The 11,619-nt window shown below is 45.0% G+C and overlaps 1 protein-coding gene across 1 annotated transcript in view; it reads left to right on the forward strand.

Moving 5' to 3' along the window:
• The first annotated feature begins 1,129 nt into the window (after positions 1-1,129).
• Positions 1,130-11,619, forward strand: part of LOC102251312 (monocarboxylate transporter 8-like) — an 18,806-nt gene continuing 8,316 nt past the window's right edge. Inside the window, exons 1-2 of the mRNA XM_005866236.1 lie at positions 1,130-1,722; positions 3,481-3,483. Of these exons, the coding sequence (XP_005866298.1) occupies positions 1,317-1,722; positions 3,481-3,483 (409 nt within the window). The 5' untranslated portion in view covers positions 1,130-1,316. The remainder of the gene's footprint in view (positions 1,723-3,480; positions 3,484-11,619) is intronic.

An 11,619-nucleotide genomic window follows, 5' to 3' on the forward strand; every position in this document is an offset into this window, starting at 1 on the left:
CCCCCCACTCCCTCACAAACACACCCAGGACCCCAGCGCTCTCTGGGGAGCAAACTCTCTTTTACCTTCTCAGGGTTGGAGCCTTAGTCTGAGGCATTCAGAGGGAGTCACAAATCTTATACCAGAGGTGGGCAGAAGGGGGCGGTGGGTGCTGGGAAGACATCCCTCCGCTAGTGGCTCCAATTCCTGATTGCCCAAAAAGCTATGGTCGAGGCCTGGGGGACCAGCCCACTAGGAATGTTGGGGGCTGGGCGGCCCTGGCCCAAACTGGAGGCTCAACCTGGCGCCTACTCCTAGTTCCCCAAAACAGAACAGACAGCCTGAAGGAGCGGAGCCCAGCCCGATCCGGCCTCCTCCGGGGCCACTGCACCTCCCTCTCTCCCTCCCTCCCTCCCTCCTCCCTCCCTGGCCCGGCACCGGCCCCGCCCTCTACGGCTTTTCTGGGCTCCAGGTTGGCGCAAACAAAGCCCTGATTGACGGCCCAGAGGGGCGGGCTTCACTGCTGGGCTGCCTCCTCCCCTTAGCGCCCAGCCAGGGATTTACCGGGAAGGGCGGGGGCGGAGAGGAAGAGACTGAAGAGGGAGTACGCAGGGTTATGGGGGTCTGAGCCCCTGGACTCAAGAACATTGTGCCCACTCTCTGTCCGAAGCCCGGGCTGTCCCCTCCAGGTTGCGTCCCCTCCAGGTGTCCCCCCTCAAGCCCAAGGTGTGGGAAGTATATAGGAACTCCCCAGGGCAGGGTGGGGTTCTCTCACAAGCCAAATCTCCTCGATCCTGACGTTCCCAGGGCCACCCCAGTTCCAGGCTGCTTGTTTGGAAGGAGAAAGTGGGAGCATAGGACAGGCGGGGTATTTCCTGGGGAGTGAGTTGATCAATACCCGTTTCGAGCTTGCGAGGAGGAGAGGGCAGGGGAACAGGGTAGTTTGTGCTCTAGTTTTTTCCCATTTTAACTCTCCCTTTACTGGGCATCTGGACAAGGAGGACAGGATTTAATGGTTTGTAAAGGGAGTTGAGAGACGCAGCAGCGGCTAGAGTAGGTAGGAAAGTATGAGGAGGAGGAGGAAGGGCAGGGAAGAGAAATCCACAGCGGCTGCCGGTTGAGGGAGGAAGAGGTGGGGGAGAGGGGGTTTCGAAGGGGGAGGAGGAGAGGGCTGGAGGGAGCGTCTGTCGCGGGACAGGCTGGCCAGCTTGGGCGAGGAACCGGGAAGAGGAGGCAGTGGTGGCAGCAGCATTTCGAGCACTAACAGCAGCAGCAGAAACTACCACCAGCCACAAAGCGTCTCCTCCGGCTCGAGCAGCCACAGTCCCCTGTCTGTGATGGCGCTGAAAAGCTCAGAAAGCGAGGAAGCCAAGGGGCCCTGGCGGGAGGCAGGCCAGGAACAGCAGGAGCCAGTGGGTAACCCTCAGCCAGAGCCGGAGCCCTTGCCAGTGGTCCCAATGGAGCCCAAGCCAGAGCCCCAGCCCCAAACAAATCCTGCAGCCCTGCCAGAGCTGGAGCTTGAGCCTGAGCCAGTGCACGAATCGGAGCCTATGCCCACCGTGGAGACCCGCGGTACAGCGCGCGGCTTCCAGCCCCCCGAAGGTGGTTTTGGCTGGATGGTGGTCTTCGCTGCCACCTGGTGCAATGGCTCTATCTTTGGCATCCAGAACTCCTTCGGGATCCTCTACTCCATGCTGCTGCAGGAGGAAAGAGAGAAGAATCGCCAAGTGGAGTTCCAAGCAGGTGAGTGGCCCCCAGCGCCCCACCTGGCATTCAAGGTAAAGGTGTCTGCTCTCAGACCCCTTACCTCCTGGTCCAAGGAGCCTTTCCAGCTCGTCACTTCGATTTCCTTCCCTTGCCCATTGCCCGTAGCGCTACTATTGCGCGGGTTGAGGGGCTCTGAGTAGCATTAGCTGTGGAGACTTAGGCGCCAGATGTCCTGGGTGGGACCTGGGACATTCATTGAGCACAGACAAGGAATGAATTTTATTGCCCTGGGACAAATCCTGACGCATCTTTTGGGTTTAAGTACCCTTACCACGTGCACTGGGGGGAAATATTTGCAGAATGTTTGTGTGTGTGTGTGTGTGTGTATTTGTTTTTGTTTTTGTTTTTGTTTTTTTTGAGGGGGGCAAATTCAAGGAGAGAAAAGAGAGTTGGGAGGCTGGGAAGACTTTAAGAGAAACACTGTACCGCAGATCTCTGCAATTAATCCTTGTTCCTGTAAGGGGAGTAGACACTTTAGGAATCCTGGTGACTGAGTGAAGAGTCAAACACATGGTAATTGTGTGTGTGCAGCAGAGAGAAGAAGAGAGGGAGGGAGTGCAAGTGGGGGTGTGCGTCTCTTTGCCCATGTTGGTTAAGGCCCAGACGGGCCCAGCTGTCCTCTGCCACTCTGAGGAAGCAAGCAGATCTCTGTGCCCTGTGTGCTGAACCCCAAAGCAGACAGGAGGCGGTCACTGAGGTCTCCAGTCCAGAGAGGCATGAAGCGGCTGGCAGGCTGGGCCCTGTGGTTCACTCTGTGCGGGCCCCCAACTTCAGCCATCCCTCTTTGGTGCCCCAGACCTCTCTGCTATCCTCTGTCCTCCTGGAGCCTCTTTCAGCCTTAGCCAGAATGCTCCCACCTCTCCAGCTTTCACAGGAGGCCAACTTGGTCTTTTTCCCTAAGACAACCAGGGCTGGGGGGCGTAGTCCTCACTCTTCAGGCCTGCAGCCAGAAGACCAAAGGCTTGCGCGCTCCTCTCATTTAGCCTGAGTGTGAGCTCAGAGAAGTCAGAACTCCATTTCCTCAGCAAGCCACCCTGCAAAGCCCCTCAGCGGTTCTGTTGAGGAGTCTTGGGAGGGAACTGAGGGGTGTGGAGCCCCTCTCCTCTAGGCTCACTCCCTCTTGTGGCTCCACAAGACTGCTGCATTTGTGACCCACTGCAAGTTTGCAGCTCAGAATCTGTGGCTTCTCACAGTGTTGCTCTGGGCTGAAGGGTTCCCTCCCACTCCCAACATATACTTCTGCTGCTCTCTGAGGGAGCCTGGGAATTATTTAGTGAAAACAGAAACCTTGTTTTCGGGTGCATTCACCTGTGAGTCCCCTGGGTCCTTGGAGAGCCTCTCCTACCGCTCTCAACCAAGGACTCGTTTTGTTTTCTTGTTTTTAGCTTCACTGGGCTGCACTTGAAGGAGTGTGGAGGCTCTTTATGCCTCCGATCTTGTGACCCATCGATGCCAGTGTGCTGGCCCCACTTGAAAGTTTGAGTGTGGGTCAGTGGCTGTCCAGGGCAGTCTCAGGACTGCCCAGGCTGCATTGATGCCTGAATGTTGCGGGTCCCTGGACTGTGTGAAACAACTTCTAGGCCAGTGGTTCTCAACCTTCCTAATGCCACGACACTTTAATACAGTTCCTCATGTTGTGGTGACCCCCAACCATAAAATTATTTTCGTTGCTACTTCATAACTGTAATTTTGCTACTGTTATGAATCATAATAATGTAAATATCTGATATGCAGCATGTATTTTCATGTTACAAATTGAACATAATTAAAGCATAGTGATTAATCACAAAAACAATATGTAATTATATATGTGTTTTCCAATGGTCTTAGGCGACCCCTGTGAAAGGGTCGTTTGACCCCCAAAGGGGTTGCGACCCACAGGTTGAGAACCGATGCTCTAGGGGGAAGTTACTGCCACACTCAACCCTGGGACTACCTTTTCCTGCTTTGTTACACTTCAGGGGCTCTTGGGAAGGCAGCCAGGGTAGGGCCTCTGGCTGTTGCCTAGGTTACCTGGGAGGGCACCTGCTGAGCATGATTGCTCTGTGGTTGACTGCGGGCTGTTGGCTTTTGGAATCAGTGGCAAAATCTGGGTGAAACTTCATGGGAGATAGTGGGGGATGGGCTGAAGCTAGGCCCTGGCATTTATGTCCTGTGAGCAGGCCTAGAGCTTTGCCTTAAGAGTGTGTAATAAAACTTGGGAAAACCACTATTTTACCAGGAAGAGGTTCACTGCTGAGGAACAAACTTCAAAGTAGGTGATCATAGTGGATTCACAGGGAGAGCTGCTTGGGACTTTCCTGTCAAGACCTCACTGTGCAGCTGGGAAGGGGTGCAATGGGCTGTGCAGAGGTGTAGCTGGTGTGTACTCTGACACAGACTAGGTCCATTAAGGGGCTGGGGTTACTGGTTTAAATTTTGGTGAGTATAGGTCAGGAAGGGATAGAAAGGAATTTGGTATGTTCCCAGGGTCTCAGAATACTTTGGCTTGGGTCATTGCTGGGGTGTGTCTTCAATTCATGAAAGTTGTTTTTGATACTGAGGGCTCTGGGGAATATCTCAGTTTTTAATTTGAAAAAGTCAGGAACACCCCTACCATAATCCTGAGTTCCTGGAAAATCTCATCCTCAGCACTACCTTTCTTGAGCACCTCAGCTTTCTTAAGCAACCATTCAGATCCTGAGGTTCCAAATGTATCTCTGCCTCCACACACTTCCTTCCGTTTCCCCAAAATTTCCCTGCCACTTGTGTCACAGCACTGTTTTCTCAAAGGGATAGAAGAAGCCCACAGAAGCTTGCTAAAATATTTACCAACCAGTATGTACCCAACAGTCATTTTGGGGAATGCAGAACATACACCCCCACAGTCAAGGGGGTTGGGGCATTGTCCATTTCTATTAATCTCTGATATGCCTTCCATCTCTAAAATATTTATGAATTTAATGTTTGGAGGCACCCCACAGCCAAAGTTCTCTTTGACTAGGCTTGATATCTTCACAGACTTAAAACTGCACTGATTGGCTTAATGGGTCTAAGGTTCTGCAGATGATTTGGGCTATTGTGAGGGAGTCCCAGAAAAAGGTAGTTTTTATGTTTAGGGGCTAGATCCACATGAGAGGAATCTCTTGACATGGGTAAAAGTCACAGAGTAAAAGAGACGTGAAAATCAGGCTATTCTGGACTCTGAAGTGTACAGTTATGTAGTGGCACTAGCAATATATTTTGTCCCTTCTCTTCACTTGTTTTGAAAGGGAAGGGAAGCTAATTTTCCTTGCATCTTAGGCTTGGGAGGACTGGCAGACAAAAGTTTCTGAGATGGATGCAAGTGACCAAGGTTTGATTTAGGAAAAAAAGAAAAAGATCAGGAGAGAAACGAGCCTATACTTTTTGCAGAATTTGTGGGAAATTTGGGAGTCCCGCAACTCAGACCAAGCAGCAGACAGGACAGGGGCAACCAGGCAATTTGACAGAAATTATAATGTGGTTTTCTGGGATGAGAGGGGAGCCTTTTCAGAAAAGAGAAGCAAGGTGGCATTGGTTGCAGGTCTCAGCTCATTATTGAAACTAAGTGAGTTAGAGCTGTGGCAGGGTTAAAGTTGAGGGTCCAGGGGACAAAGCAGAATAAGCCAGAGTGTTAACATTGGCTCCAAACTTAGGTCTTTTTAGTGTGCCCAGAGTAAACCCATTACCCTGCACTTTCCACCTCTACTGCTAGTCTAACACTGAGACATAAAATATGATGGGAGGAGTCTTTTATTGGGTAGTTTATAAGTATGGTCTTTGCAGGCTCCCAGATGGGGAAAGTATGGCTAGGGCTCTCACCACCCAGGAGCAGGGTCGATGATCAAGAAGGTTGGGCACGAGATAATTCAGGCTCATTGGATACTCTGAAGATAGAATTTTCTAGGCAAGGGAAAATGGTACTCTGACTTTGGGGCAAAGTCCCAAGGATGGGTTAGGCTAGTGGAACATTAGGCTCTTCCTCATCTTAGAGGCTTTCATTGCTTAGTTCAGTGTCTCACTGGGCTGACCACTAAATGCTGGCTCTGGGAGCCAGGTACCTTTTGAGAAAACCTGCCAATGCCTTGCCTTCGACTGAAAGCTTTTGCCTACTGTCCAGAGAAGCTAAATCAGGTTGGCTCAGTGCCTACTATGGAGCTTCAGGTCACAGGGCCATTGGCCAGGCATTGTTCAAGTCAATCCTCTCTGCCTCCTCTCCAACCAAACTGGGTCCCAAACTGAGACTTTGACTCATACTGGAAGGGATGAGGAAGAGAGGTTGGGCTATTTGGAAGTCAACAGGGAAGATACTTGTTTGAGTTGGTGTAGCTGGTTGAGGCTTGACTCGGTTCACTCACGGTCTAGTAGCCTCAAATGCTCATTCTAAGTCTAGATGTGGACCCCAAAGGGCTGTTAATTTCAGTAATACAAGCTAGGCAGTGACTATGAGTTAGATGACTTGAGTTCCTGACTTGCTCTTTGATTTTGAGCAGGCATTTTACTTCTCTGTACCTCAGTTTATCTGTCTGTTAAATGAGAGGGTTAGAGTAGATGAAATTTCTAGCTCTGCAATTCTAGCTTTCTAAAATTTTGTGATATTTTATTCTTTACATTCACCTGGCATTAATTTTGACTCATTCAGACAAATGTAATTTATTAATATGCCTGAATTAGAGTGCAGATGGGTTGAGAGGTAATTGGAAAAGCAATGAAAAGCCATATAGATATCATTTGACCAGGTTCTGTGTAAAGACTATGATGCTATTCATGTGTACTGATGTAGTTGAAAAGACCCACTCCTACTTTACCCAGTATCCAAAGGCAACTCTGGATGTACAACTGCTTCTTCGAGAATGCCCTGCTCAGCATAGAACTGGGCCTCTAAGAAGATTCCCTTAGAGTGGGTCTGTATGCTGCTTTTTCCTAGAATTTGAGTGTATTCCTAAAAAAGCATTACACTGTAAACATTCACTTAAGCCTCACTTTTAACCCCTCTCCTAAAGCTTAATTTCTCAGATCTCATTCTCCTTTATCAGAAATTCATGCTTACTATGACCTTGGTTTGCTGTTACTTCAAGATAGAAGAGTAAGCCAAGATTCCTAAGTGTGATACATTGGTTTCCTTCAGGTGGCTTCAGATACAGCATCTTTATTACTGGCTCTACTGCTGCTGCATCCCATTGTGGTGGGTGTGGGAAGGCTACCTGCCTATTGTGGTCATAGAGAAGTACCTCTTGGGTATCCACAGTCCCTGGTCAACTTCAGCTTCACTATAGGCCTCGCTGAGAATGGGTACTGAAATAGCAAGCACAGAGCCCTCTCTTCTTTTCCGTGAATTTATACTTGCTTGTCATTGGAATTTTTCCTCCAGTGTCATGAAGAGTAAACAAGCAGCTGACTGTCAACATTTGCAGAAATATGTAAAGGATGCTATCTTAACCTTTTGAGCAGACCAGTTTCCCAGAAACATGTGGTGCTTTTTTCCATCAGCATCTTTTGAATTTTGAATAGAAAGAGTCATTTACTCTTCTCAGTGTGTGAAAGATGGAATGGGAATTCCTGTCTTGAAAAGATCTGTTTCACCTGGAACTGAATGAGTAAACCTTAGATAAAAGCCTTTATTAGTAAAACCTTAGAGAAAAGGTTTTATTAATAACCTTTGTTCCAGTTGCTGGGGTTTGTAGGAGAAGAAGAGATGAAATTGGCGGTCCCAACCACATATTATTTTTTAAATTTATATTTATTGTTGAAAGTATTACAGATGTCCCCTTTGTTTTTTCCCATTGAGCCCCTTCACTCCACACCCAACCCTCTCAGGCCTTCACCACACTATTGTCTGTGTCCATGGACTATGCATATATGCATATAAGTTTCACGGTTAATCTCCCTGACCATCTTCTCCCCCACCTTCTCTCTGAAATTCATCAGTCTGTCCCATGCTTCTATGTCTCTGTATCTATTTTATCCATCAGTTTATTTTGGTCATTAGATTCCACATATGAGTGAGATCATGTGATATTTATCTATCTCTGACTGGCTTATTTTGCTTAGCATTATACTCTCCAGGTCCATTCATGCTATTGCAAAAGGTAATAGTTCCTTCGTTTTTAAAGCCATATAGTATTCTACTATGTAAATGTACCACAGCTTTCTTATCGACTCATCTGCTGAAGGGTACTTGGGCTATTGCAAATTGTGCTGTTATGAACATAGTGTTTCAGATTTCTTAGGATATCTTCCTAGAAGTAGGATCACTGGGTCAAATGGTAGTTCCATTTTTAATTTTTTGAGGAAACTCCATACTGTTTTCCACACTGGCTGAACCAGTCTGCATTCCCACCAACAGTATACTAGGATTCCCTTTTCTCCACATCCTTGCCAACACTTGTCATTTGTTGATTTGTTGATGATAGCCATTTTGACTTATTGAGGTGATACTTAATTGTTGTTTTAATTTTCATCTATCAGATGATTAGTGACTTTGAGTATTTTTTCATATGTCTCCTGGCCTTCTGTATGTTCACTTTGGAGAAGTGTCTATTTAGGTCCTTTGTCCATTTTTAAATTGGATTGTTGGTCTTCCTTTTGTTAAGTTGTATGAGTTCTTTATGTATTTTGGAAATTAACCCCTTTCCAGATGTATCATTGGCAAATATGTTCTCCCATGCAGGGGGCTTTCTTTTCATTTTGTTGATGGTTTCTTTTGCTGTGCAGGAACTTTTTATTTTGATGTAGTCCCCATTTTAAATTTTTCTTCTTCATTTCCTTTGCCCTAGGCGATGTATCCGTAAACATATTGCAACAAGAGATGGTGAGATTTTGCTACCTATGGTTTCTTCTAAGATTTTTATGGTTTCCCATCTTAGGTTTAAGTCTTTTGTCCATTTTGAGTTTATTCTTGTGTATGGTGTAAGTTGGTGGTCTAGTTTCATTTTTTGCATATACCTGTCCAATTTTCCCAACACCATTTATTGAAGAGACCGTCTTTATTCAATTGTATGCTCTTGCCTCCTTTGTCAAACATTAATTGAGCATAATGGCTTGGATCAATTTCTGGGTTCTCTGTTCTGTTCCATTGATCTATATGCCTGTTCTTGTGCCAGTACTAGGCTATTTTGTTTACAGAGTCTTTGTAGCATAACTTGATATCTGGTCCTGTGATGCCTCCAACTTTGTTCTTTTTTCTCAAGATTGCTATGGCTATTCAGGGTCTTTTTTATTTTGTTCCATATAAATTTTTGGAGTATTTGTTCTAGATCTGTGAAATATGTCATTGGTGTTTTAATACGGATTGCATTGAATCAGTAGATTGCTTTGGGTAGTATGGATATTTTAATGATGTTTATTCTACCAATCCATGAACTTGGTATATTCTTCTACTTGTTTATATCTTCTTCTATCTCTTTTTCTTGAATATCCTGTAGTTTTCTGAGTACAGGTCTTTTACTTCTTTGGTTAAGTATCTTAATTTTGTTGTTGCAATGGTAAAAGTTCCTCTTTCTGAGAATTCATTATTGGTGTACAAAAATGCCACAGATTTATGGGTGTTAATTTTGCATCCTACTACGTTGCCAAATTAATTCATTAAATGTAGTAGTTTTTGGTGGAGTCTTTAGGGTTTTCTATGTACAATATCATGTCAGCTGTGAATAATGACAATTTTACTTCTTCTTTTCCAGTTTGGATGCCTTTTATTTCTTCTTCTTGTCTGATTGCTGTGACTAGGACTTCCAGTACTATCCATATATATAAAAGACTAATATGCAAAGTGTCCCCAGAGGAGTTCGACTAGTAGACCGGGAGTTCTATCACTAACTATGACGTGCACTGACCATTGGGGGGCGTAACAGAATGAACAAAGGCCCCAGCCGGCAGCCATGGAAGGAGGCCCCGGCTGGCAGTCGGAAGGCTCTAATCGGCCCTGATCGCTGGCCAGGCCTAGGGACCCTACCCATGCACGAATTTCATGCACTGGGCCTCTAGTGTTGAATAAGAGTGGTGAAAGGGGTCATCCCTGTCTTATTCCTGTTCTTAAAGGAAATAGTTTTAGTTTTTGTCCATTGACTATGATGTTGGCTATAGACTTGTCATACATGGCCTTTATTATGTTGAGGTATGATCCCTCTATTCCCACTTTACTGAGAGTTTTTTATGAAAACAAGCATGCTGGCTTTTGTCTAATGCTTCTTCAGCATCACTTGATATGATCATGTGATTTTTTTGTCTTCCATTTTTTTATGTGATGTATCACAATTATTGATTTGCGAATATTGTACCAGCTTTGCATCCTCAGAATAAATACCACTTGGTCATGGTGTCTGATCTTTTTAATGAATTGCTAGATTTGATTTGCTAATATTTTTGATGGTTTTAGCATCTGTGTTCATCAGGAATTTTGGCTTTAATTCTCTTACTTTGTGGTGTCTTTATCTGGTTTTGGAATTAGACTAATGCTAACTTCATAAAAAGAGCTTGGAATTATTCCCTTTTCTTGCAATTTTTGGAATGGTTTGAGGAGTATAGGCATTAGTTCTTTTTGAATGTTTGGTAAAACTCCCCTGTGAAACTGTCCAGACCAGGGCTTTTGTTTGCTGGGAGGTGTGTGTGTGTGTGTGTGTGGTTTTTTGTTTGTTTGTTTGTTTGTTTTTTTGTTTTTTTTGTTTTTTTGTTTTTTTACTTCTCCTATCTTATCAGTAGTTATTGGCCTATTCAGGTTTTCTTATTGTTCCTGATTGAGTTTTGGAAGACTGTATTTTTCTAGGAATATGTCCTTTTCATCCTGGTTGTCCAGCCTGTTGGAATATAGTTGTTCATAGTATTTTTAAATGATCCTTTGTATTTCTGTGGGGTCAGTTGTTACTTTGCCCCTCTCATTTCTGATTTTGTTTATTTGAGTCCTCTCTCTTTGTTTCTTGATGAGTCTGACTAAAGGTCCATCAATCTTGTTTATCTTTTCAAAGAATGAGCTCTTGGTTTTATTGATCTTTTGTATTTTTGGGGTGGGGTTGTTTTTATGTCATTTATTTCTGCTCTCATCCTTATTAACTCCTTCCTTATACTTTGGGCTTTTCTTGCTATTCTATTTCTAATTCTTTAAGTTGTACCATTAGATAGTTTATTATAAGTTTTTATAATATTATATTCTTGAGGTAGGCCTATAGTGCTATGAACTTCCCTCTTAGGACTGCTTTCACTGTGTCCTATATATTTTGGGTTGTTGTGTGTTCATTTTCATTTGTTTCCAGGAAATTTTTTAAATTTCTTTCTTGATTTCTTTGGTAACCATTCATTGCTTAATAACATGCTGTTTAGGCTCCATGTATTTGAATGTTTTTGAGTGTTTTTATTGTAGTTTATTTCAAGTTTCATGCCATTGTGATCCAAGATGTTTGATATGATTTCCATCTTCTTGAATTTGTAGTGACTTAGACCGTGTCCTAACAAATGGTCTATCTTTGAATATGTTTCATGTGTACTTGAGAAGAATATATATTCTGGAGCTCTGGGGTGAAATGTTCTGTAAATGTCAATTAATTACATCTGATGTAGTGTGTTGTTTAGGATCGCTGTTTCCTTGATGATTTTTTGTCTCCATCTATCCAGTGATGTCAGTGGGTGTTAAAGTGCCCTACTATAATTGTATTGCTATGCATCTCTCCCTTCAAATACTCCAAGAGGTTTTTTTATATATTTAAACTAGTGGCCCAGTGCACAAAATTTGTGCATGGGGGCGGGGGGGTCCCTCAGCCTGGCCTGCACCTTCTCCAATCTGGGACCCCTCGGGGGATGTCAGACTGCTGGTTTAGGCTCCTAACCGCTCACCTGCCTGCCAGCCTGATTGCCCCCAACTGCCCCCCCTGCTGGCCTGCTCAC

The sequence above is a fragment of the Myotis brandtii genome, unplaced genomic scaffold (assembly GCF_000412655.1).
Source record: "Myotis brandtii unplaced genomic scaffold, ASM41265v1 scaffold2251, whole genome shotgun sequence".
In the NCBI taxonomy this organism is placed as follows: domain Eukaryota; kingdom Metazoa; phylum Chordata; class Mammalia; order Chiroptera; family Vespertilionidae; genus Myotis; species Myotis brandtii.